This window comes from Entelurus aequoreus, linkage group LG28 (assembly GCF_033978785.1).
Source record: "Entelurus aequoreus isolate RoL-2023_Sb linkage group LG28, RoL_Eaeq_v1.1, whole genome shotgun sequence".
NCBI classification, from domain to species: Eukaryota; Metazoa; Chordata; class Actinopteri; order Syngnathiformes; family Syngnathidae; genus Entelurus; species Entelurus aequoreus.
The window spans coordinates 32,716,094-32,743,906 of NC_084758.1; the positions used below are offsets into that span (position 1 = coordinate 32,716,094).

A 27,813-nucleotide genomic window follows, 5' to 3' on the forward strand; every position below is an offset into this window, starting at 1 on the left:
ACACACACAATATATTTTGAATGTCTTTATATTGTTTATTTCACTCAACCAACACTAGCACTCTTAACAACATACTATTATTTTGAACATCATGTTACAAATTCATCTCCAAATAAAATGTTCCTTATAAAAGTTGCACAATGAAAAAACTAATATTCTTATATCATTAATTTATAACTTTTTACAAAATAAAAATAAAAAATCTTTTTGGTAAATATCAGTTAAAATGTGTATTTATCTGTAGAAAACATGTAGTGTTGTGCCCCTAATATGATTTAACAGGAAAAAAATAAATAATACACAACATTGTAGAATATTACTTTGCCACTGTATTATTATTGTGAGTAATTGTACTAATAGTAGCGCTAATATATAAACAAATACAACAACATATTTTCATTGACTTCCTGTTTATTTTATCATTTATTTGCATTAAATACATAATTACATAATTTATTTGCATTAATTTACTTTAATTTATTTGCATCAATTACAAAATAAACAGGAAGTCAATGAAAATATGTTATATTTGTTTATATATTAGCACTACTATTAGTACAATTATTCACAATAATAATATTGTGGCAAAGTAATATTCTACAAAAGTAATGTTGTGTATTATTATTTTTTTTGTTAAATCATATTAAGGCGCAACACCACATGTTTTCTACAAATAAATAAATACACATTTTAACTGATATTTTCCACCCTTTTTTTATTTTTATGATTTTGTAAACATTTCTTAATATCACTATTCTTTTAAAATATTTTGATCAGTGTTTTTTGACAAATACAATCATAAATTATTTTTTTTGATGTTGCTATTGAAGTGTAGTTCTGGTCTTGTCACCCCCTCCCGGGCAGGAGGGTGACATCAAAAGAGACGTCGGAGACGCTTTACTGAACAAAAAGTTGCTTTATTACAAGCGAGGGTCATTAAACAGGTCTGCAGTACCCGGAGGAGCTTAGGTAAAAAAAAATGAAGGACTCCTAACCTGGAGAAGCCAAACCATCAGTTGCATATTCCTTCTTTCTCTGTCTGGGTGTGTGCTAAGTCAGGACAGCACAACCTGACCTTGTAAGGAGATGTTTGTGTGTAAGTGACTGGAAAGACAACAGATGTATACCATAACTTGTAGGTTGACGTTTATGATAAACATGAAGTCTCTCCTCCAGGATAGCGCTATCACTTTTGCATTCCGAAGTCTGGTTTTATTGCTTCTTCTCGTGAGGGAGCTAATTTCTGTCCACATGGGAATGTCAACTATTATTTACTTAAACCTGGTGGTTGGCTTTCTCCAAGTTGAATACAAACATTCACCATATGTTGAACATAATGAGTCAATTCATTCACTTCACTATTATAAAATTTTGTTTAGTGTATTTGACTCTTTTGTTAAAAAAAAAAGAAATGCATTTATTACATTTCTTCTCGCGACTCATCAGCAGTTACAACCAAATAACTTTCATTTAGAAAGAACAAGACGGAAACGCCATTCTGTTTTCGTGCGTGTGAGGGAGGATTTGTGGGCGCTAATACTCGCACAGAGGCAGTCAGATGTGACAAAAGCTTTAATGGCTTTTTCCCACAATCCTTCACTGTTTCCACCAGCCAGCGTTTCTCCCTCCATTAAGTGACCGCAACTTCTTAGCTGCAAAAAGCTTGATTTAGTTCCGCTGAAAAATACATCACGTGAACTGTTTTGCCCTGCAAGCAGCAGTTATGAAACACTAAAATATTTAGTAGGATTTAGTACAAAATAAGTACTGTGGGTCATTAGTAAAAAAACATGTTTTTGTTACTTAAAAGAGCTATTTTGTATACACTACGAAGGACATAGCTCTCCGCCTATAGACAATATTGCAAAAATGTATCATCCTTGTGATATAGAAATAATGAAAAATAGCACAATATGCCATATTTTGCATCAGAATAAAAAAAATCTGAAATTAATTTTATTTTATATAAAGCTATTTGTTTGTGTGTTGTTACAGTCTCCGTTGTTTATGAAAAAATGCATCATCAGTTGTTTGTTTTGAATTCAAATACAACAAAACTATTGTTTAACAATAAATAAAAACTTTTTGAAAATATGTGATTTTTATTGGCCTCAATTTTCCGTTCAGTTTTTTTTCACTTTCCAATAAAAAAAAAATTGTACCTCCAAATTGTTAAAATTATTTAATTTGAACCTAAACTCACCAAATTACTTATTTTGTCTATTAAAAAAATACAAATAAAATGAAAACTTTGAAAATTTGGGAATTTTATTGGCTTCAATTTTCCGTTCAGTTTTTTTTCACTTTCCAATAATCAAAACAAAAATGCATTTCCAAATTTGTTTTGTTTTTATTCAAATACAACAAAATTATTGTTTGAAAATAAATAAAATCTCTTAGAAAATGTGTGATTTTTATTGGCTTCAATTTTCCGTTTTTTCACTTTCCAATAACAAAAAAACGGTACCTCCAAATTGTGTAAATTATTTAGTGTTAAACTAAAACCCACCAAATTATTTATTCTGTCTATTAAAAAAAATAAAACAATAAAAAATAAAAACTCTTTGAAAATATGTGATTTTTATTGGCTTCAATTTTCCGTTCAGTTTTTTTTTTTCGCTTCAAAATAATATTTTTTTTTTTTTTAAACTGTACTTTCAAATTGTGTAAATTATTTAGTTTTGACCTAAAACCCACCAAATTATTTTTTCATTCCATAAAAAAAAACAAAAAAATTAATAAAAAGTATTTAAAAATATGTGATTTTTACCGGCTTCAATTTTTGGTTCAGTTTTTTTCACTTTCTAATAATTAAAAAAAAAAAAACACTACCTCCAAATTGTGTAAATTATTTAGTTTTGACCAAAAGCCCACCAAATTATTTATTCTGTATATGAAAAAAAAAAAAAAGTCTTTAAAAATGTGTGATTTATTATTTATTTTTTTGGTTTAAACCCAACAAAACACAATTATTAGTTAAAAAAAACAATTTACTGGAGGTTTAATATAAATTCAATTCCATTTGTCATTTTCCCATAAAAAAAAAAAAAATATCTCCAATGTGTGAGTTTTTGTTGTTGTTGTTTTAACCCCAAAACCACAAAGTATGTTTTACTCTGTTAAAAGGTGTTTTTCATTTGGTTTCAGTTTCAGTTGTGGCTGTCCAAAAAAAATAAAAAATAAAAATCTCCAAATTGTGTAATTATTCTTGTTAGTTTAAATTTTTTTTAATGCAATTTCACAAAATCTGGAGATACGTGTTAATCCGTCCAGGTTCCGTCATCCATGCTGTGGATGGACTCCACTCGCCCACGTCAGCAAGTCACTGCCGTGATATTGTGCTGCAGGAAATTCCTCATTCCTTAATTACCGTGGAGCGCACGTTGGGCGGAGTCGATGAAGCTGATTAAGTCACATGTGATCAATACGGCAACACGCGGATCTGCTGACCCCCGAGTAACGGTTGAGAAATGTCCTGCAACCTCAGGATCGCGGGAGAGCGCTCAGTGTTTACTGCGGCAGCAGCCTCCCCGGCGCTGCGTGCATAATGAATGTTAGATGTCGGAAAAGCCACTTTAGCGCACACGGCCGCGCGTGCTTCGTGAATTATGAAGCTGTGGGGATTTTGCAAAGTCAACAGAATGGTGGACGTGGAACAAATCACGCGGCCGCTAATAGAAAGGCCCTTTAAACATGCAGAATACTCACAACCTCAGGTCACTGGGAGCTGGTTAAGAAGATGCATGTGTGACCTAATGTCATCTTTTCTTGTCCGCTTTATGTGTTGAATGCAATTTTCCAGACAAGGATGCCTCTCAGATGTCCGAGCTAGCATTAGCATGTGGCTAAGACGGACAGTTGGTCTGAGGGACGGTGCTGAGGAAAGAAATGGATTATATTTTTTTACTTGAAGGAGGAAGCACTGCTAGCCTGCACCATACTGAAACAGAATGAGTCCAATACGTCAAAAAGGTTAAGATAATGTCTAAATATGCAAAAGTTGCTGATGGTGTGTTAGATAGAGGAGGAGGAACTGCAAAAGTCCACTCTCCAAGGTACATTATTACATGACTTCACAGAACTACTGTACTTGTGTGTACCACATTCTATTGTATTGTATTTCAATACAATATTTATCCTCAAAATGCTATTTAAATGTTAAGTGTGCTGTTTTGCCAGGGTGCCAGGGGCAAATTAAATTGATTTCACCTCTGTGTAACATTGTTTCGCCGTGCAGTGGTACGTCGATTCCCGAACTTAATGGGGTTCTTCAACACGGTTCGTAAATCGCAAAGTTCGTAGAGTAATGGACATTTCTCAATAGGAAACAATGTGCCATATTTTCCGGACTACAAAGGCGCACTTAACCTACTCAGTGGCCTAGTGGTTAGAGTGTCCGCCCTGAGATGGGTAGGTCGTGAGTTCAAACCCCGGCCGAGTCATACCAAAGACTATAAAAATGGGAGCCATTACCTCCCTGCTTGGCACTCAGCATCAAGGGTTGGAATTGGGGGTTAAATCACCAAAAATGATTCCCGGGTGCGGCAACCGCTGCTGCTCACTGCTCCCCTCACCTCCCAGGGGGTGGAACAAGGGGATGGGTCAAATGCAGAGGACACATTTCACCACACCTAGTGTGTGTGTGACAATCATTGGTACTTTAACTTAACTTAAAAGCTTTTTTTTCCCCCTCAAAACTCGACAGTGCACCGTATAGCCCGGTGCGGCTAATGTAAGGAATACGTTTGGTTGAGCTTACCCACCTCAAAGCTATTTTATTTGGGACATTCATCCTCCGCTGTTGCCATTTCCAATATAAAGTAGTGTAAAGTTCTTACTTAAATCTGTCAGTAAACTCACCATGAAAGCACTAAAACATACCGGTGTAGTGAGTTTACATTATTCACCCAAGGAACTTTAGTTATTAGAGAGTTTCGGTCGGGCGGTTTTTCACGGGACACATTTCGGGTGTTGTTGTTTCCGGATGAGGAGATGCTGCTCCGTTAATGATTGAAGTAAAGTCTGAATGTCATTAAAACAGTTAGCGCCATCTTTTGACACTTCTTCCACTCCTGTCCTTGCACGCTACACCGCTACAACAAAGATGACGGGGAGATTACGCTGTCAAAGTGGAGGCACGTAAATAAGACTGCCCACAAAACGGCGCACCCTGAAGCGACTTGAAGATGATGTGTAAAACCTCATTAATGCAACATTTTGAGCAAAGAACCACCATTACATGTTATGTAGACCACATAACATTTTACATTTAGAAAAAAAAAATTATAATATGACTCCTTTAATGCGCCTTATAATCAGGTGCGCCTTATATATGAAAAAGCATCAACAATAGACCATTCATCGGCAGTGCGCCTTATAATCGCCCTATGGTCCGGAAAATACGGTAAGTATAAATAAATGGTTCCAGCCTCGACAAAAGTGCATATTTTATTGAAAGTGTGTATACTTTGAACACAATATATTATACACAACTATCTCTTTGTTAACAAACCAAAACAACAAGCCGCTGTCCTCTGCATGCGCTGCTCTGCCAACACCCGCACATGCACAGAAGTACCTGTGGTGCCCTCAAAAACGATCAGAAATCACACAAATCCCTAACTTTAACAACCATATTGCTACTAAAGTGAATTAATTGATTCATATTATGTTCTACATATGGTGAATGTTTGTATTCACCTTGGAGAAAGCAAACCACCAAGTTTAATTAAATAGCGGTATTTCAATTTGAGCACATAAATAGATAAGTCCCCTTAGTTTGATATTCGCAGGTGGATTGGATCACTTCTCCGAGGAAAAGAGGCTCTAATTGGGACTTCGGAATGCAAAAGTGATAACCATATCCTTGAGAAAAGACTACCTGTCTAGCTCAACGCCAACATTTGAGTTATGACTTAAAACAGTTGTTTTCCAGACACTTAAACACGAACATCTCCTTTTATGGTCAGGATGTGCTGTCCTGACTTAGCACACACACCCAGAGACAGAAAAAAGGAATATAAAAACTGATGGATTGGCTTCTCCAGTTAGGAGGCCTTCGTTTTTTGACCTAGGCTCCTCCGGGTACTGCAGACCTGCTTAATGACACTCGCTTGTAATAAAGCAACTTTTTGTTCCGACGTCTCTTTTGATCCAGCCGCGCAGCCGTGTCGCCCTTCTGCCCAGGGGAAGGTGGCTAGACCAGAAATACACTTCACTACACTGATAAACATTTAAACAATGTAAATCTACTGACATTAACATTTTAGACTGTACAACTCCTCTCTGGGAGGGAGGGAGGGGGGGGTTCTAGAATGACGGGGGATGCAAAACAATAACAGTGTTATACGTTTTCATAACATGGTCACTAATGCCTAGTTTCTCTTGTTATATTCTTATTTTACTGTTATATTTGTATTCTCATTGATGCTTTTTGTTTTTATTGTATTGTAATATTTTTCTATTTTGTTTCCATTTATACCCCCATTATTTACTTTTTTAAATTCGATCTCAATTCTGTACACTGCTGCTGGAATTTTAATTTTCCTGAGGGAACTCTCCTGAAGGAATCAATAAAGTACTATCTATCTATCTATCTATCTATCTATCTATCTATCTATCTATCTATCTATCTATCTATCTATCTATCTATCTATCTATCTATCTATCTATCTATCTATCTATCTATCTATCTATCTATCTATCTATCTATCTATCTATCTATCTATCTATCTATCTATCTATCTATCTATCTATCCACACAAGAGGAGCTGACCATAAAGAATTGGACAGAGGGAGAGAAGGGAGCGATCGAGGGTGGAGGGACAGTTTGTGTGTGTGTGCTTTGGAAGAGGCGCCACTGAACGTGAGGTAGCGCTTCTTCTCTACTGTGAAATAAGTCTGCTCTGGTATATTTTTCCAGAAATATTTCACATGAACCATGCAACCGTACAGCTCCCTGCTGTGCCATCCACAGTAGCGCACGGCGCTAGACGGGTATGAAATGGGAAGAACACGAGTCTAAACTCGGTGGAAAGGTTGTCTTGGGTGACTTCTGTGCTGTGGATGTTTACCTCCTCAGTAGAAGCACTCCCGTGGTGGAGGTTATGGAACGGCAGACATTAATCAGTGAACAAGATGCATCCCTGAAGCGCACCAAAGGAGTGTAAAGACTGCAAGTTTACGTGAATGCTTTCTAAATGCTTCTCTCTGTTGTGCTCCAGTCTGCTCGCAGTTCTCCAGGGGAGTGTACGCCATCTTCGGGTTCTACGACAAGAAGTCGGTCAACACCATCACGTCGTTCTGCGGGACGCTGCACGTCTCCTTCATAACGCCCAGCTTCCCTCTGGATGGCAACCAGCAGTTCATCATCCAAATGAGGCCTGACATTAAGGGCCCGCTGCTCAGCCTCATCGAGTACTACAAGTGGGACAAGTTTGCGTACCTGTACGACAGCGATCGAGGTAAGACGAGGACCTCTGTACGCCTGAAGTCGACGTGTTGAGCTTGACCTTTTTTTCAGGCTTATTTGAAGACCACTAAGTTGCTGAGTTACCACTGTCAATTTCAGTGAAGCAGATTATTTTACATGTTCAAAAATACAATCTTTATCCCTCATGATGGTGGGCAACTTGGACCAAGCATTCAGTCAATGTTGATTGGCATTTTCTCCACTTTTAGACCAGGCTTCATCAGTTCAGCTGCAGTCTGAGGCCCCTTCTACACTAAGCCGGCTAACCCCTTAAACAAATAAATATTTAGCTTAAGCCCCGTTTCAGCCACACTAAACCAGCGTTTAAGGTGCCCCTCCTCGGACATTTTTTTACACGGAATCTCCGGCTCTTAGCTTTGTATGGACTCATTGATCGTTTACAAACTGAGTTCGGAGAGGAAGTGACGCCAGAAAGACTGCGCCGCACACAGGAAGTGACATCAGATAAAACACGCCACAGCCAGCTTCATAATAAAGCGGTTTCGTAACTCGGAGCTAACCACTGGAAATATGGAGAAGAGTCATCCAGACATGCCCGTGTTTCTCCTTCTTCTACATGTACAGACACTTGTGGGAATCACACATGAATACCTTAAGAGAAAGTGATTGCAGCTATTTGGGATACAACACTTCTCAGACGGCACGAGAACTTTCCAATGTCCGGGTCAACTGTGATCCTACTTACCGAAAAACTTTGTCCATTTGTCGAAGGAGAGACAACAAGAATGCGGGCTCCCGTGGATGTGATAAAAAAGGTAGCGTGAGCTTTGTATTACCTGGACGTCGGGAAGACTACAGAAAACGACGAATGTTTTTGGACTGGCAAAGCAGACTGTATCAGTTATTGTCCGCCATGTATGTCGCGGACTCAAGGTCTAGGTCCAGAGTTTATAAAGTCACCAAAAAGGAATGGACAATGAAGGTGAAGGCAAAAGAGTGAGGAGTGTCCTGACCAGATATCTAGATCCCTAGATTGATTGTTGTCAAATGTTCTTTGTCACTTTGTGTAGACGGGGCCTGAGGCCCCTTCTACACTAAGCCGACTAAGGTTATCCAGGGTAAATCCCACCTAATCGTATCCTTGTCAACACACAAACACAATGCTTGTTTAAGACCCCCTCTCCCCTCCATCAGCCGGCGCAATGTGACCTAGTACGCATGCGCGGAAAATGCGTACGTCATAGACACCTCCAGTGTTGCTTTGTGGTCAAGTTCTCAAATTTTACTTATCTGAACAATATCCCGTGTTGTGGTATTTCAATTACTTGGAATCCAGTGTGCTGTGGGGCCCTGTTGTAGTGAATCACACCTGAGCCATCATAAATTAATCACATCTTTAATGGACACATGAAGGTACACAATGTGATAAAGAACATTTTACATCAATCAATCTAGGGATCTAGATATCTAGATATCTGGTCAGGACACTCCTCACTCTTTTGCCTTCACCTTCATTGTCCATTCCTTTTTGGTGACTTTATATGCTCTGGACCTAGACGTTGAGTCCGCGACATACATGGCGGACAGTAACTAATACAGTCTGCTTTGCCAGTCTAAAAGTATTCACCGTTTTCCGTAGTCTTCCCTCGACGGCCAGGTAATACAAAGCACACGCTACCTTTTTTTTATCACATCCACAGGAACCGGCATTCTCGTTGTCTCTCCTTTGAAAAATGGACGAAGGTTTTCGGTAAGTAGAATCACAGCTGACCCGGACATTGGAAAGTTATCTTGCCGTCTGAGAAGTGTTGTATCCCAAATAGCTGCAATGGCAATGTGTGATTTCCAGAAACGTCTGTACATGTAGAAGAAGGAGAAACACGGGCATGTCTGGATGACTCGCCTCCATAGTTCCAGTGGTTAGCTCCGAGTTACAAAACCGCTTTATTATGAAGCTGGCTGTGGCGCCTTCTTTCTGACGTCACTTTCTATGTGGGGCACGGTCTTTCTGGCGTCACTTCCTCTCCAAACTCAGCTTGTAAACAATCAATGAGTCAATACAAAGTTAAGAGCCGGAGAATCAAGAAATATTATCCAAGGAGGGGGACCTTAAACGATGAATTAGTGTGGTCGAAAAGGGGCTTAGGCTAAATAATTATTCGCGTAAGGGGTTATCTAGCTTAGTGTAGACCTAGCCTGAGAGCCTGGTGCAGGATCTGTTCATATCTTCCCTTTTCAAGGGTGAAGTCCTCCCAGGTTTTTTTGTTCTAATGGCTTGTCTGAATAATGTGAGGAGACTAGACTTGAACATGAACATCTCATTCTACAAGTGGAATAAGTAGCAATAGAGAAGACCATGCCCTACACGGTCTGGCGCGCTCTCTCTGTACATTCCATCTACCCACATACTTTGTTCCACTTTGATGCCCTTCCCTGGCAGAGTTGTTTGGGCGTTGTCCAATAAAACCCTAGTGTCTGTTTTGGACACACACTCACTTCGTTTTGTTCCTGGCATCTCTTCTCGCCATCGAAACCCAAAAATAGTATATGTGTTTGTGTTTGCGAAGATGTAATTGAACGGAACAAAGTGACTAGAGATTGAGACTCCCTGTGCATTGCACTCTGCTTTAAGTGAGAAAACATTCTCTTAACAGATCCTAAGTTTTTATAAGGAGTAATGGACAAATTTCCCTGAATTTAAATTGGGATTCTTATTTATAAAGATTCTGGATCAATTCAAAATGTTCAGGAATCGATTCTTATAAACAAATGTTGTAGGCCATATCTGTGCATAAACAGCCAAAAGAGGAGCTTCAGTAACCTGTTTTGAAAAAGTTTTATCATAACTTATAACCAAGTAATATATTGCAATAATTTTTTTTAAATCAGGAAGCATGGTCTATCAAGAATCAATTCTGAATGGAATCTTCACCCCAAGAATCGGAATCCAATTAATTTATAAGCTGTTGTAAGCAATGTTCCCTCTGCTCAAGCGTCCTCTGCGCACGGCAAATCTATGCCACGCACAAAATCAAATAAAAAAATAAGCGCATAACAATTTTCGACACGTACACGACAGAGAAAACAGTTTTCGTCATCATTGTTCAAATATTGTAACGTCTGTCGAGACGCTTTGAGGGCATGAATTACATCGATCACTTTACTGAGCAAAACTCTTTATTGTCGGCCATTAACACATCACCAAAACATTAGTAAAAAAAACTATATCTAGCAAAACTGTTTATTTTCTGCAGTACAAACCAGACCAAAAGCAACTTTGTTATATCAACAGCAGCCGCTCGCTCTTTCTCACTTGCGCCAACACATTCACATATGGCACTTAGCCAGTGATGCGTTTACAGCCACACAAAAAGTCGGACAACTCCAACACCACACATAACGTGTAATTCCAGGTCATTACACTATGATTTACCAATCAGATGTGTGCTTATTCTAGTGTCATTTATTAGGAATCTTAATTTATAAATATTAACCATGAAATGCTGTTAGTATATTAAATACTAATAAATTTAAATTTTTTTACAAACAGGAAGTTGCAGGAATGTACACATGATCCCCTGCTTACATCTCATTGTGCAACATGTGAATGTTTTAATGGGAACTAAATGCAAAGTCTGAAAGGAGTACAAATTATTTCCAAAGCAGGACCTCCACCCAGACAAACAATACAAGTACACAGTTAATGAAAAACAATATTTTTTGTTATTGTCATTGTAAGTGGGCCTAAACACTTACACTACCGTTCAAAAGTTTGGGGTCACATTGAAATGTCCTTATTTTTGAAGGAAAAGCACTGTACTTTTCAATGAAGATAACTTTAAACTAGTCTTAACTTTAAAGAAATACACTCTATACATTGCTAATGTGGTAAATGACTATTCTAGCTGCAAACGGCGAGGGAAGGAGACGACACAACGGCAGAGATCAGTTCAATAGGTTTAATGAACGGGTTGCTGATGAAGTGGTGGGGTGTGTGTGCTACTAAACGTGAATGGTGCAAGACGATGTGTAAAATTAACAATGTAAATGATACCAGAGTTTGTTGTCAGTGCGTGTTGGGTGAATCCTTCGTCAGACCAAGGGGGCTACGCGAGAAGGCAGTCCGTGGGCTAGCAAGAGGTCGGGGGCTGGAGAGAAGCAAAAAGGTCCGTTTCCAAGCAGGGGTTGAGGATCGAGGGAGGCAATCCAGAATCCAGAGGGAAGTCGAGGCACACAGCTCGATCACGGGACACAGGGAAAACACAAAGGACATAAGACACGGGCACAGGGAAGGCCCAGAGAGAGCAAGTATGCAGGAGGGAAGCTTGAGACGGGATGCTTACTACGAAGAGTGAACTACGTTCCGGCACTGGATCTTCTGTTCCGCTGGGTCTTTATGCTGTCTGTCTTCATTAGTCCCAGGTGCGCGGATTAGTGATTGCCTGCAACCTTGCAGGCGCGTGGCCGCCACGCGGGCAGAGCAAGCAGGGGCTTGTCCCGGCGCGCTTCGAGCGGAGGTGCCGGCAGCGCTCGCGGCAGAAGACACGCGGGATTGCGCGTGCGCCGTGACAGAATGTGCTAAAAAAACAGGACTTGTTTGTGATGTAATGATGATAATTATAATTCCAAGGGTCCATGAATGCAACCTCACTTGCAACTTCATTAGCGCCAGACTCTTGTCGCGACGCTACATTAGTTACAAGACGTTACTTTCACAATATCACCATCAGGCACTTGTTGCAAGTTGCTGTGTCAGCATTTATTCAACAACCAAACTTCTTTTAAAAAAAATTGTTACTACCGCTGCCATTATGATACCGAATTTGAACAGTCGCATCGGTTAAATCCCTCGAGAATACGACGGCCTGCACGAGTGAGAATATTCGCAGTCATGTCCACTTTCTGAGCATTTAGACTTAGACTTAGACTTAAGACAAACTTTATTGATCCCCAAGGGAAATTGTTCCACACAGTAGCTTAGTTACAAAGGATGGAAAGGGTAAGGATGGAAAAGATAATGCAGGTATAAAGTACACTAAAATATACCATAGTAGCAATATAAAATATAATATATATGTAATATTTACATATTATGTATACACTATATAATATATACTGATATATTGTATTATATTTTATATAATATATACAATATATAACATATCCCAATTACCATGTACAATCGCACTTGGGAGACATAATGAAGGAGGTGGAAGTTAACTAAAATGAACAACAGGGACATTTTCCTTCCTCATTGCAGCAACGTGACTAGTCATCCTTCCGCGAGTTCTCTTTTTCTTTCTGTACAATATCAATAATTAATAGCCGTGCGTCATAACCGTGGAACATCATGCCCCGAGGATTGTGTCCCGTATGAAGTCTGGAGCTAACGAAGTGAAGCAAGACAAAGTTGGAGCGGTTTTAGTAGAAGTAGGTGAAGACGGATGTTATGACAAAGTGTATTGTAAGCTTGGAAAACATATGTGGTCAATTTGGAGAATTTGGGGAATAGTCACACACTATTGATAAAGACATGTTCACACTGTGGCCTATTAAAAAACATAAATGTTGCGTAATGCACTCGTACATTGCCAAAAGTATTTGGCCACCTGGCTTGACTCACATATAACCTTAAAGTGCCATCCCATTCCTAACCCATAACAGCTTCAACTCTTCTGGGAAGGCTGTCCACAAGGTTGCGGAGTGTGTTTATAGGAATTTTCCACCATTCTTCCAAAAAAGCGCATTGGTGAGGTCACACGCTGATGTTGGTGGAGAAGGCCTGGCTCTCAGTCTCCGTTCTAATTCATCCCAAAGGTGTTCTATCGGGTTCAGGTCAGGACTCTGTGCAGGCCAGTCAAGTTCATCCACACCAGACTCTGTCATCCATGTCTTTATGGACCTTGCTTTGTGCAGTCATGTTGGAAGAGGAAAGGGGCCCGCTCCAAACTGTTCCCACAAGGTTGGGAGCATGGATTTGTCCAACTTGTTAAATATTCAAAGTTCCTTTCACTGCAACTAAGGGGCCAAGCCCAACTCCTGAAAAACAACCCCACACCATAATTCCTCTTCCACCAAATTTCACACTCGCAATGCAGTCTGAAATGTAGCGTTCTCCTGGCAACCTCCAAACCCAGACTGGTCCATCAGATTGCCAGATGGAAAAGCGTGACTCATCAGTCCAGAGAAGGCGTCTCCACTGCTCTAGAGTCCAGTGGCGACGTGCTTTACACCACTGCATCCCATGCTTTGCATTGGACTTGGTGATGTATGGTTTAGATGCAGCTGCTCGGCCATGGAAACCCATTCCATGAAGCTCTCTGCGTGCTGTACGTGGGCTAATAGGAAGGTCACATGAAGTTTGGAGCTCTGTAGCAACTGACTATGCAGACTATGCTTCAGCATCCACTGACCCCTCTCTGTCAGTTTACGGGGCCTACCACTTGGTGGCTGAGTTGCTGTTGTTCCCAAATTCTTCCATTTTCTTATAATAACTTTGGAATATTTAGGAGCGAGGACATTTCACGACTGGATTTGTTGCACAGGTGGCATCCTATGACAGTTCCACGCTGGAAATCCCTGAGAGCGGCCCATTCTTCCACAAATGTTTGTAGAAACAGTCTCCATGCCTAAGTAGGGATGATACTCGAAACCGGTTTTCCCGGTTGTTTGATAAGAAAAGAACCGAGTCCTTGGACTCGAATCCCTTTTTGAGAACCGGTACCCGTTATCGAGACCACTATTGTAAAGGAAAAGAGTTGATTATTTATTCGAATCCCGTCCCGACCAGAAATGCTCCGTGGGACATCACAAGAATTGACGTCACGTAGCTCAGTCATTAGGCGCAGATAGCGAAAGCAGGAAAACAATGGACGGGAAAAAGCGCTCCAAGGTGTAATAAAGTTCAAAACAAAAGGTATAATCCATCGAATAACTTTACTGAGAGATTTTAGCAGGGTAAAACACATGACCAACACTTTTACCACCAACCGGAAACATAGCAACCAGGCTAGCAATGCACCTCCTTTACGGCAGCTGTCGCAACGTTCTTAAAACAACCGCAGCACATACATATATATACAACATATCTCCCTTTTTTAACTTTTGTTTTTCTTTCCTTGTAAACAAAACAAAATCACACTGTAGATGTGTTGTCTGTCTAATTATAAATAATGCAGACGAGGCGTGTTGGCTGAGTTCTTGACGTTTACTTTCACAGCGTGGCAACATGCAACAACACTTTTCGGGGCTACCGCGCATGCTCGTCACTCCCGTTGCATGCTGGGTAGTGTAGTTGTTATATTCTCTAGCTCATAACATTTTTCACCCTATAAAGAAATAATGTTAACTCAATAAAGTGTATTTCTTTTTTTAGCTTTAACTTTTCATTTTTTAGCATTGTAACCACATTTGCAAAGAACTTTTCTCTTCATAGAATTTTCTTTCAATAAAGAAATAAAGTGCAAAAATGTCAAAGCATCATAACAAACAGTTATGTTCCAATAGCAGCAGAAGTGCACTTTTTGGAGAGCTGTATTATTTTCAGTTTTGTGCCCAAGGGACTGATTTTATTTAACACTATACTATTATTTATACACCTATAGTGATCACAGAGACAGGTTGTTTTTGTGTTACTGTATATATTTGTTTCTCTGAAAAATCCCACTTAATATACTTTGGGTAACAACAGTCAATATTTATTTATTTTATTTAATTTTTTTAGGGGGGTAACAGTCAATATTTATGTATTTATTAGATTTTATTTTTTTATTATATAATAAAAGTGAGCTTTTGTTAAACCAAATATTGTGTGTTTTTTTCCATATACAACAACCTATCTGGACTCCATAAGAGAATCGATAAGGAATCGGTTCGATAAGAGGATTCGATAATAGGCTCGAACTCGATAATTCCTTATCAAACATCATCCCTATGCCTAAGTGCTTGATTTTATACACCTGTGGCCGGGCCAAGTGATTAGGACACTTGATTCTCATCATTTGGATTGGTGGCCAAATATTTTTGGCAATATAGTGTATTTCTTATGAACAACTTGTCAAAGATGATGGTCCGAGATGTTATTTTTCTGAACCAAACCATGTTGGTCTTTGTTTTTCCAGTTGATTCCAGTTTATTCCATGACTGCTCAGAGGTATTCTGTGGAGTGTTTCAGCGAATCACTCTTTCTGTCTTCATTTTGTTCACAAAGTGCTGAAAACGTCTCGGCGTCTTCAGTGTTGTGTTTACCCCTGTGCTGTTGTTTATATGGGCCCGCCCCTGGGGGTGTCTCGGTGCATTTAATGAAAGAAGGCTTGTCACATACAATCAGCTGCAACACGTACGTGTGTGTGTGTGTGTGTGTGTGTGTGTGTGTGTGTGTGTGTGTGTGTGTGTGTGTGTGTGTGTGTGTGTGTGTGTGTGTGTGTGTGTGTGTGTGTGTGTGTGTGCATGTGTGTGTGTGTGTGTGTGTGTGTGTGTGTGTGTGTGTGTGTGTGTGTGTGTGTGTGTGTGTGTGTTTTATGTAACATGCAGTGGAAATGAGGTGGTTGTGACATGCAGTGGAGGTGATGGTCCCTGCAGCTGTGGACCATAATAATAATAATAATAATAATAATAATAATAATCACATAATGTTGAGACATGTTTGCCTGTTCGAAGCTCCTGGTTGCTACGCACCAGCTTTTAAACTAGTTTAAATGCTGAGAGACCAACATTTACAGTCTAGCGTGAGTGAGATTTGCTTTCTACACTGCAAAAAGTCAGTGTTCAAAAACAAGAAAAAAAAAATCCAAAAATGAGGGGTATTTTATTTGAACTAAGCAAAATTATCTGCCAATAGAACAAGAAAATTTGGCTTGTCAAGACTTTACAAAACAAGTAGTATTAGCTAACCTCAATGAACCCAAAAATACCTTAAAATAAGTGCATTCTCATTAATAACAACTAAGGATGTCCGATAATATCGGCCTGCAGATATTATTGGCCGATATATGCGTTAAAATGTAATATCGGAAATTATCGGTATCGTTTTTTTTATTATCTGTATCGTTTTTATTATTTTTTATTTTTTTATTTTTATTAAATCAACATAAAAAACACAAGATACACTTACAATTAGTGCACCAACCCAAAAAACCTCCCTCCCCCACTTACACTCATTCACACAAAAGGGTTGTTTCTTTCTGTTATTAATATTCTGGTTCCTACATTATATATCAATATATATCAATACAGTCTGCAAGGGATACAGTCCGTAAGCACACATGATTGTGCGTGCTGCTGCTCCACTAATAGTACTAACCTTTAACAGTTAATTTTACTAATTTTCATTCATTACTAGTTTCTATGTAACTGTTTTTATATTGTTGTACTTTCTTTTTTATTCAAGAAAATATTTTTAATTTATTTATCTTATTTTACTAATTTTTTAAAAAAGTACCTTATCTTCACCATACCTGGTTGTCCAAATTAGGCATACTAACGTGTTAATTCCACGACTGCATATATCGGTTGATATCGGTATCGGTTGATATCGGTATCGGTAATTAAAGAGTTGGACAATATCGGAATATCGGATATCGGCAAAAAGCCATTATCGGACATCCCTAATAACAACTGTACTACTATATGAGTACGTATTTACTATTGTTTCATTGAAAATAAAACAGCAAAAGTCCATTTGGCTGTCATCTGTTTTAATATGAGACACAATTGTGTCAAAGTCGGGATTTTTTTTTTTTCATGCTTGAAATAAGAAATGATTACTTTAAAAAAGTACTTTTATACTTGTGAGTGTTGATGACACAGCTTTGCAACAGTTGATATTCTAGTTTCAAGCATGATTTACTCAAGATAGCTCATCAAATCTCAGCAACAAGCTGTAATATCTTACTGAGATCATTTAGGACCAAAACCCTTAAAACAAGTAAAACACTGTAACATAAAATCTTATGTATGGCCGCGGGGAGGGGATAAAAGTTGGAAAAGTCGGCAAAAGTCCCAAAAATGTATAAAATACCTACCCAGGTTCGAGTCCCACAAGTCGATGGCCGGGATGCCCAAAATGTCCAAAACGCGCCCAGCAAAGTCCCACGGGAAGGCGGGGAGAAAAGTGAGAAAAGTCGGTAAAATGTTCAAAAATCACACCCGGGTTCGAGTGCCACAAGTCTTCCATATGGGAGTTGAACCTGGGTAGGTATTTTGAACATTTTTGGGACTTTTGCAGACTTCTCCAACTTTTATCCCCCCTCCCCGTGGGACTCGGCTGGGTGTGTTATGGACATTTTGGGAATCCCGGGACTTGCGCGGCCGGCGGCGGGACTTGTGGGACTCAAACCTGGGTAGGTATTTTGAACATTTTTGGGGACTTTTGACGACTTTTCTCACTTTTCTCCCCCACTTCCCGTGGGACTTTGCTGGGTGCGTTTTGGACATATTTTGCATTCCGGGACTTGTCTAGTCTTATTATGGTGTGTGTATAAGGAAAGACATTATCTGGCATTTTGTTTCGCAATATTATGCAAAAGCAACTTTTCTTACCTTCTGGTACCTGCTGATCTGTATTTGGGATCTGCATGAATCCTGAAAATTTGCGCGAGTCCGCCTTTGTAGTCCGTGCCGATGCCGTAGTCGATAAGCTTCTCCTTGTTCTCTATCTTCTTGTTATTACATTCATCCTCCACTGTTGCCATTTCTAATATAAAGTAGTGTAAAGTTCTTACTTATATCTGTCAGTAAACTCACCATGAAAGCACTAAAACATACCGGTGTAGTGAGTTTACATTATTCACCCAAGGAACTTTAGTTATTAGAGAGTTCCGGTCGGAATTCCGGACCATAGGGCGCACCAATTTATAAGGCGGACGGTCTATTTTTTATCTTTTTTTCTTCATCTATAAGGCGTCGTATTATTATTATTTTTTTCTAAATGTAAAATACTTCCTTGTGGTCTACATAACATGTAATGGTGATTCTTTGCTCAAAATGTTGCATAGATGATGTTTTACACATCATCTTCAAGTCCCGGGTTCAAATCCCGGACGAGCCCCCAAATTGTTGCGTCGACCAGCATTCCTCCAATGGGGAATTCAAATTACTAGTCTCTCCCAGATTCTTTTTATGGCACATAAGCTGATGTTTATATTCAATCAACAGGCAGCAGTTGGTATTTTGTGGTTTATTCTCCAGGCTTAGAGGACAAACTGAGACCAATCCAGCACACCAGCGTTCCCCAGCCCGGTCCAGATCGGTCTAGCTCGGTCTCCCCTCAAACCCCCGGAAGTCCCGTGATCTTCCCTCTGTCCCCCGCCCCCACTCCCTTTGTTTAGACTACTCCGAGTTATCTCTACTCTGACACATTCCAATCTAGAAGGCCAACACCTTACTATGAGACTCAAAAGAAGGAAGAATACTAGCTATTCTTTATATGACTATAGGAGTTTAGAAAGAAGTAACACTTAAATATGGATATGATTCTGATCTGCTTCCAACACTTTCTGACAGTCGCTTCAGGATGCGCGGTTTTGTGGGCGGTCTTATTTACGTGGCTCACCTTCGACAGCGTCTTCTCCCCGTCATCTTTGTTGTAGCGGTGTAGCGTGCAAGGACGGGAGTGGAAGAAGTGTCAAAAGATGGAGCTAACTGTTTTAATGACATTCACACTTTACTTCAATCAACAACGGAGCAGCATCTCCTCATCCGGAAACAACAACAACACCGGAAATGTGTCCCGTGAAAAACCGTCCAATCAGAACTCTCTAATAACTAAAGTTCCTTGGGTGAATAATGTAAACTTACTATACCGGTATGTTTTAGCGCTTTCATGGTGAGTTTACTGACAGATACAAGTAAGAACTTTACACTACTTTATATTAGAAATGGCAACAGTGGAGGATGAATGTCACATAACAAGAAGATAGAGAAAAAGAAGAAGCTTATCGACTACGCCATCGTCACGGACTACAAAGGCGGAGGCGCACAATTTTTCAGGACTCATGCAGATCCCAAATACAGATCAACAGGTGTCAGAGGGTAAGAAAAGTCGCTTTTGCGAAACAAAATGCCAGTAAATATGTTTTACCTTATACACACACCATAATAATACTCCCATGTTTAATGCGCCGACAATCCATCAAGCGGTGTGGCTTCATAGCTTACCAAAGTCCTACTAAAACATTTTGATAGATTTTTGAGCGCCGTTTGTAATGTTCTATATTTTTAATGGAACATATAAAAGGTTGGTGTTGTTTACCTGAGTCCTATTCAATCAATCAATCAATGTTTATTTATATAGCCCTAAATCACAAGTGTCTCAAAGGGCTGTACAAGCCACAACGACATCCTCGGTACAGAGCCCACATACGGGCAAGGAAAAACTCACCCCAGTGGGACGTCGGTGAATGACTATGAGAAACCTTGGAGAGGACTGCATATGTGGGTAACCCCCCCCTCTAGGGGAGACCGAAAGCAATGGATGTCGAGTGGGTCTGACATAACATTGCCATCATATTGCAGTCTACACATACCTCTTATGTGTGAGAGCCATCTACTCGTCACACTTATCATTACACCATGTACCAAATAAAATTGCTTTGAGGTCGGTAAGCAAAACCGTAATTATTCCGTACCGGGTTATAAGGCGCACTGTCAAGTTTTGAGGGAAAAAAATGATTTTAAATGCGCCTTATAGTCCGGAAAATAGGGTATATAAATACATGTATCGCTATTGTTACACCACCATCCTGTGTTTTTGTATGATTATCATTGTTTTTGACTAAAATTGAGATTATGAAGCATCGGTATCAATATTGATACGGGAGCACTATACCACTTTTGAATACCATGCAATTGTTTTTCGCAGGCCCCCGGTTTTATGTCAGTTTATAGGCCACCAAAGAAATGTCCTGCTTTTTTTTTTTGAACAAGTTCTCCAAGCTTTTATCAATCATTTACACAACATGTAACTTAAACATTTTAGCTGTTGATTTTAATCTACACAAATGAGAAGGTTTTGGACTTTTTTTAATATGCTTGATTTGATGGATACCCAACACGTCACAACAGAGGATGCTCTCTGGATTTGGCCATTACTTATGGTCTGTCCCCCAGTGTGTCCTTTGTTCCACTTGGCTGTGTCTGACCACTACTGTGTGGTTTTTAATACCACAGCTTTTATCCCTCTTAGCCCAACTGTGATAAAGCGCTATCTAACTTCTGGAGTGGCTGCAGATTTTATTAGGGTTTTAAATAAATGTCCTGCAGTCGTTTTGCTTGCACTTTGATTTTATTGTCGACAATTTCACCTGAAACCTCAAATCCAGTATCGAATCTAAAAAGGTGTTTTTAAAACCAACATCTTCATGGAGAAATAATGAGGGAAATGAAAAAACTAAAAACTAAATTGCAGAAATGGAGGAAAAATAAAGTATTTTCCTAATATTAAGTATATAACATGGTTAAGAATGCAATAAATACTTTCCCACAGTTACTGCAAACAATACAAATAACCCCAAAGTAATTTTTGCAACAATTAATTATATGTTTAATCTTAATTTGAAGAATATAAGTCACACTCCTACATGCATACTGCCTTTGTGAGCAATTTTCAGACCACTTCAAAGCAATTTGTATAGTTTTGCCAGTCTTCATTTTGACAGCAGGTTATAATTCAGTTTTATAGTCATACTTTCTTTTGAAAAATATTGATTTTTAATTTTAGTCATATTTTTCAAATAAAAATCAATATTGATTTTTAGTTTTAGCCATATTTTTAAAATAAAAATCAATATTGATTTTTAATTTTAGTCATATTTTTCAAATAAAAATCAATATTGATTTTTAGTTTTAGCCATATTTTTAAAATACAAATCAATATTGATTTTTAGTTTTAGTCATATTTTTAATATATGACTAAAACTAAAAATCAATATTTGTGGTGTGCCGTCAGGGCCAGCAAGGCCTTCTCTGCCGGCCTAACATAACCAGATATCATGATCATAATTAAATATAAAACTATTTTTTAATTGGCTTCCCTAAATATGTAGTAGTATTGGAAATGTTTTTATGGTTTTGGGCTTTTGTATCTTTCGGATCTGCTTTTACACTACGAACCCGAGATCCTAAGGTAACTTGAGATCCTCCGGCACTCGTCTCCGGGTTAGTCCAAAAGTCAGGACTCAAAGTCACAGGATGGCATGTTTCCACTACTATGGCCCCCGTCTATGGAACAGCTTGCCGGAGGACCTCGGGGCTGCAGAGAACGTTAATTTTTTTAAGAGCACCATTTTGATTTGCCTTTGAATAAATATTTATTAATTTTATTGAAGTCATTCGTACTTTACTTTTTATGCATAATATTTCTGCTAGATTTTATTTACCGTATTTCCCGGACTATAAGGCGCACTTAAAATCCTTTTTTTGCGCCTTATAACCCGGTGCACCTAATGTATGGAAATATTCTGGTTTTGCTTACCGACATGGAAGCAATTTTATTTGGTACATGGTGTAATGATAAGTGTGACCAGTAGATGGCAGTCAAACATAAGAGATAGTGTCCACTGCACTATAATGGCAATATGACTCAAGTAAACAACACCAACATTTTATATGTCCCATTGAAAATATAGAACATTACACACGGCGCTCAAAAATCTATCAAAATGTTTTAGTACGACTTTGGTAAGCTATGAAGCCACACCGCTTGATGTGCTTTTTTTCCAACACAGGAGTATTATTATGGTGTGTGTATGAGGTAAGACATATTATCTGGCACTTTGTTTCGCAATATTATGCAAAAGCAACTTTTCTTACCTTCTGGTACCTGCTGATCTGTATTTGGGATCTGCATGAATCCTGAAAATTTTCGTGAGTCCGCCTTTGTAGTCCATGCCGATTCCTTAGTCGATAAGCTTCTCCTTGTTCTCTATCTTCTTGTTATTACATTCATCCTCCACTGTTGCCATTTCTAATATAAAGTAGTGTAAATGTATTTCTTATATCTGTCAGTAAACTCACCATGAAAGCACTATTATTATGAAAGCATTATTCACCCAAGGAACTTTAGTTATTGGAGAGTTCCGGTCGGATTTCCGGACCATAGGGCGCACCAATTTATAAGGCGCACGGTCTATTTTTTATCTTTTTTTTTATATATATATAAGGCGCACCGGATTATAGGGCGCATTACAGGAGTCATATTTTTTTTTTTTTTTTTCTAAATGTAAAATACTTCCTTGTGGTCTACATAACATGTGATGGTGGTTCTTTGCTCAAAATGTTGCATAGATGATGTTTTACAGATCATCTTCAAGTCGCTTTCTGACAGTCGCTTCCGGATGCGCCGTTTTGTGGGCGGCCTTATTTACGTGGCTCACCTTCGACAGCGTCTTCTCCCCGTCATATTTGTTGTAGCGGTGTAGCGTGCAAGGACGGGAGTGGAAGAAGTGTCAAAAGATGGCGCTAACTGTTTTAATGACATTCAGACTTTACTTCGATCAATAACGGAGCAGCATCTCCTCATCCGGAAACAACAACAACACCGGAAATGGGTCCCGTGAAAAACCGTCCGACCGGAACTCTCTAATAACTAAAGTTCCTTGGGTGAATAATGTAAACTCACTACACCGGTATGTTTTAGCGCTTTCATGGCGAGTTTACTGACAGATATAAGTAAGAACTTTACAGTACTTTATATTAGAAATGGCAACAGCGGAGGATGAATGTCACATAACAAGAAGATCGAGAAAAAGAAGAAGCTTATCGACTACGGTGTCGACATGGACTACAAAGGCGGAGGCGCGCAATTTTTCAGGGCTTATGCAGATCCCAAATACAGATCAACAGGTGTCAGAGGGTAAAACAATTTGCTTTTGCATAACATTGCAAAACAAAACACCAAATAAAATGTCTTACCTTATACACACACCATAATAATACTCCTATGTTTAATGCGCCGACAATCCATCAAGCGGTGTGGCTTCATAGCTTACCAAAGTCGTACTAAAACATTTTGATAGATTTTTGAGCGCCGTGTGTAATGTTCTTTATTTTCAATGGAACATATAAAATGTTGCTGTTGTTTACTTGAGTCATATTGCCATCATAGTGCAGCCTACACTTATCTCTTATGTTTGACTGCCATCTACTGGTCACACTTATCATTACACCATGTCTCCAAATAAAATAGCTTCGAAGTCGGTAAGCAAAACCAGAATTATTCCGTACCGGGTTATAAGGCGCACTGTCGAGTTTTGAGGGGGGGGGGAAGGATTTGAGGCCATATCGTATTCCTAGTATTGTGTGTCGTTCACTTCCCATGTATTATGTGTGCGTTGTGTGGTGTGAAGAGTGTATAGACATAGAGCTACATGTTGAGTGCACACACACAGATGGCATCACTTGTGAATAATGCACTAACATAAAGCGAGGAGGTTCTATTGACTGAAGTCCAAGTCTTTCCTCCATTTCACTGCGTGCTAAATATTACATACACTCACTCATCCTCCCTTCTCTATGGATGTCTTTCATGCTACATCCTCCCCCTCATCTCTCCTCCATCGCATCCTCCCACAGTCCTCCTTTTTCGGCTCAGTTCTGCTGCAGCTCAGAACCGAAAACCGAACACGGCGCCGGGTCCTCCCCTTCCCGAAAAAAGCCAGTCCCAGGGCAGCTTCCCCCACTTAAAAAAAATGCTGCTTCAAAGCCACTGCTTACTGTACAAGTGCGGTGGCGACACTGAGGGGACCGCAGTGCATATTTCACCATTGCATGGCTGTCTAATTAGGTCAGTGTCATCCTCCCGTTGCCATGGCAACCAAAGTGTGGCGAGAGGAGAGTGCGATGGAAGGAGGCGGAAGCGCTGGGAAGTGACTGGGAAGGTTGCTAAAATATGCGAGGGTGCGCGTGTGTGTGTGTGTGTGTGTGTGTGTGTGTGTGTGTGTGTGTGTGTGTGTGTGTGTGTGTGTGTGTGTGTGTGTGTGTGTGTGTGTGTGTGTGTGTGTGTGTGTGTGTGTGTGTGTGTGTGTGTGTGTGTGTGTGTGTGTGGTTGTTGCACTGCTGTTGATTGATTAGTCACAGTGGGACCCGCTTATGTTGACCAACTCAACAAGTCCCCCGCATTCTTCCTGCGACTAAAAAGTCGATTTCGATTGTCGACATGAAATTTGACACCCAAATGGGTCCATTTTATGTATAAAGGCTCCGTTTATGTTGATGTGATGTAGCGTTGTTAATTCTGTTCTATTTCATTCATTTACAAACCCCAAAAGCAGTGAAGTTGTCACGTTGTGTAAATGGTCAATAAAAAGAGAATACAACAAATCCTTTTCAACTTACCGTAATTTCCGGACTATAAGCCGCTACTTTTTCCCCTCGTTCTGGTCCCTGCGGCTTATACAAGGGTGCGGCTTATATACGGCCTGTTCTTCTCTGACACCGACGAAGAGGATTTGGGTGGTTTTAGTACGCAGGAGGAAGACGATGACACAATGATTAAAGACTGACTTTTCATATACCGGTAGGCTGGTTATTTTGATAACGTACAGGCGAGCACTTTGTATTACTTTGCACCGTTGTATTATTTGTACTCTGCACGAATGCTGTTGGCCATGTCAAAGATGTGAAAGTTTGATTGAATGATTGAAAGATTTATTGTTAATAAATGGGACGCTTTGCGTTCCCAAACAGTCATCTCTGTCCCGACAATCCCCTCCGTGGTAGCAGGAACCCCTATATACTACGCTAATTACACATCAAAACCCTGCGGCTTATAGTCGGGTGCGGCTTATATATGGAGCAATCTGTATTTTCCCCTAAATTTAGCTGGTGCGGCTTATAGTCAGGTGCGGCTTATAGTCCGGAAATTACGGTATATTCAATTGAATAGACTGCAAAGACAAGATATCTAACATTTGAACTGGAAAACTTTGTTTTTTTTTGCAAATATTAGCTCATTTGGAATTTGATGTCTGCAACACGTTTCAAAAAAGCTGGCACAAGTGGCAAAAAAGAGTGAGAAAGTTGAGGAATGCTCATCAAACACTTATTTGGAACATCCCACAGGTGAACAGGCTAATTGGGAACAGGTGGGTGCCATGATTGGGTATAAAAGCAGCTTCCATGAATTGCTCAGTCGTTCGCAGACAAGGACGGGGCGAGGGTCACCACTTTGTCAAAAAACGCCTGAGCAAATTGTTTAAGGACAACATTTCTCAACCAGCTATTGCAAGGAATTTAGGGATTTCACCATCTACGCTCCGTAATATCATCAAAAGGTTCTGAGAATCTGGAGAAATCACTGCATGTAAGCCATAATATTACGCACCTTCGATCCCTCAGGCGGTACTGCAACAAAAAGCGACATCAGTGTGTAAAGGATATCACCACCTGGGCTCAGGAACACTTCAGAAAACGCCTGTCAGTAACTACAGTTGGTCGCTAAAACTGTAAGTGCAAGTTAAAACTCTACTAGGCAAAGCCAAAGCCATTCATCAACAACACCCAGAAACGTCGCCGGCTTCGCTGGGCCTGAGCTCATCTAAGATGGACTGATGCAAAGTGGAAAAGTGTTCTGTGGTCTGACGAGTCCACATTTCAAATTGTTTTTGGAAACTGTAGACGTCGTGTCCTCTGGACCAAAGAGGAAAAGAACCATCCGGATTGTTCTATGTGCAAAGTGTAAAAGCCAGCATATGTGATGGTATGGGGGTGTATTAGTGGCCAAGACATGGGTAACTTACACATCTGTGAAGGCGCCATTAATGCTGAAAGGTACATACAGGTTTTGGAGCAACATATGTTGCCATCCAAGCAACGTTATCATAGACGCCCCTGCTTATTTCAGCAACACAATGCCAAGCCACGTGTTACATCAATGTGGCTTCATAGTAAAAGAGTGTGGGTACTAGACTGGCCTGCCTGTAGTCCAGACCTGTCTCCCATTGAAAATGTGTGGCGCATTATGAAGCCTAAAACAGCAGAAGGGAGACCCCCGGACTGTTGAACAACTTAAGCTGTACATCAAGCAAGAATGGGAAATAATTCCACCTGAAAAGCTTCAAAAATGTGTCTCCTCAGTTCCCAAACCTTTACTGAGTGTTGTTAAAAGGAAAGGCCATGTAACACAGTGGTGAACATGCCCTTTCCCAACTACTTTGGCACGTGTTGCAGCCATGAAATTCTAAGTTAATTATTATTTGCCAAAAAAAAAATCATCCATGTCTTTAGGGACCTTGCTTTGTGCACTGGTTCACAATCGTGTTAGAAGAGGAAGGGGCCCGCTCCAAACTGTTCCCATAAGGTTGGGAGCATAGAATGGTCCACAATGTTTTGGTGTCCTGGAGCATTCAAAGTTCCTTTTACTGGAACTAAGGGGCCAAGCCCAACTCCTGAAAAACAACCCCACACCATAATTCCTCCTCCACCAAAATTCACACTCGGCACAATGCAGTCCGAAATGTAGCGTTCTCCTGGCAACCTCCAAACCCAGACTGGTCCATCAGATTGCCAGATAAAAAAGTGTGATTCATCACTCCAGAGAAGGCGTCTCCACTGCTCTAGAGTCCAGTGGTGACGTGCTTTACACCACTGCATCTCACGCTTTGCATTGGACTTGGTGATGTATGGCTTAGATCATGGGTGTCAAACTCTGGCCCGCGGGCCAAATTTGGCCCGCCGTGTAATTTCACTTGGCCCTTAAAGCGATATCAAGTTAACACTAAAGCTGGCCCGCCGATCCGCCCAGGAGTCTTCCGCCAGCCCGCCAGCCCGCCCAACGAGTGCTGGCCCAGTCACATAACATGTGCGGCTTCTGAACGCACACACATTAGAATGCAACGCATACTTCATCAACAGCGATACAGGTCACACTGAGGGTAGCTGAATAAAAAACTTTAACACTGTTAGAAATATACGCCACACTGTGAATACACACCAAACCAGAACCCTTTGCAGCAATAACTCTTCCGGGACGCCAAAAGGTGTGTGTGTGTGTGGGGGAGGTTTGGTGGTAGCGGGGGTGTATTTTGTAGCGTCCCGGAAGAGTTAGTGCTGCAAAGGATTCTGGGTATTTGTTCTGTTGTGTTTATGTTGTGTTACGGTGCGGATGTTCTCCCGAAATGTGTTTGTCATCCTTGTTTGGTACGGGTTCACAGTGTGGCGCATATTTGTAACAGTGTTAAAGTTTTTTATACTGGCACCCTTTAGTGTAACCTGTATCGCTGTTGATGAAGTATGCGTTGCATTCGCTCGTATGTGCGTACAGAAGCCGCACATATCTTGTGACTGGGTCTGAACGATGTTAGAATGGATGAAAAGCGGACGTGACGATAGCTCGTAGAGGACGTTAAAGGTTAATTTGTTCAACTTTGGCCCGCGGCTTTGTTCAG

The 27,813-nt window shown here is 40.0% G+C and overlaps 1 protein-coding gene across 5 annotated transcripts in view; it reads left to right on the forward strand.

Annotated features, from left to right (window-relative positions):
• Nucleotides 1-27,813, forward strand: part of LOC133644865 (glutamate receptor 2) — a 132,067-nt gene that overhangs the window by 50,097 nt on the left and 54,157 nt on the right. For all 5 annotated transcript variants that reach the window (XR_009824848.1, XM_062039610.1, XM_062039611.1 and 2 more), the window contains exon 3: nucleotides 7,224-7,463. Coding sequence is in view for 4 of the 5 variants with exons in the window: in XM_062039610.1 (XP_061895594.1) it covers nucleotides 7,224-7,463 (240 nt within the window). In the remaining variant the exon portion in view is untranslated. The remainder of the gene's footprint in view (nucleotides 1-7,223; nucleotides 7,464-27,813) is intronic.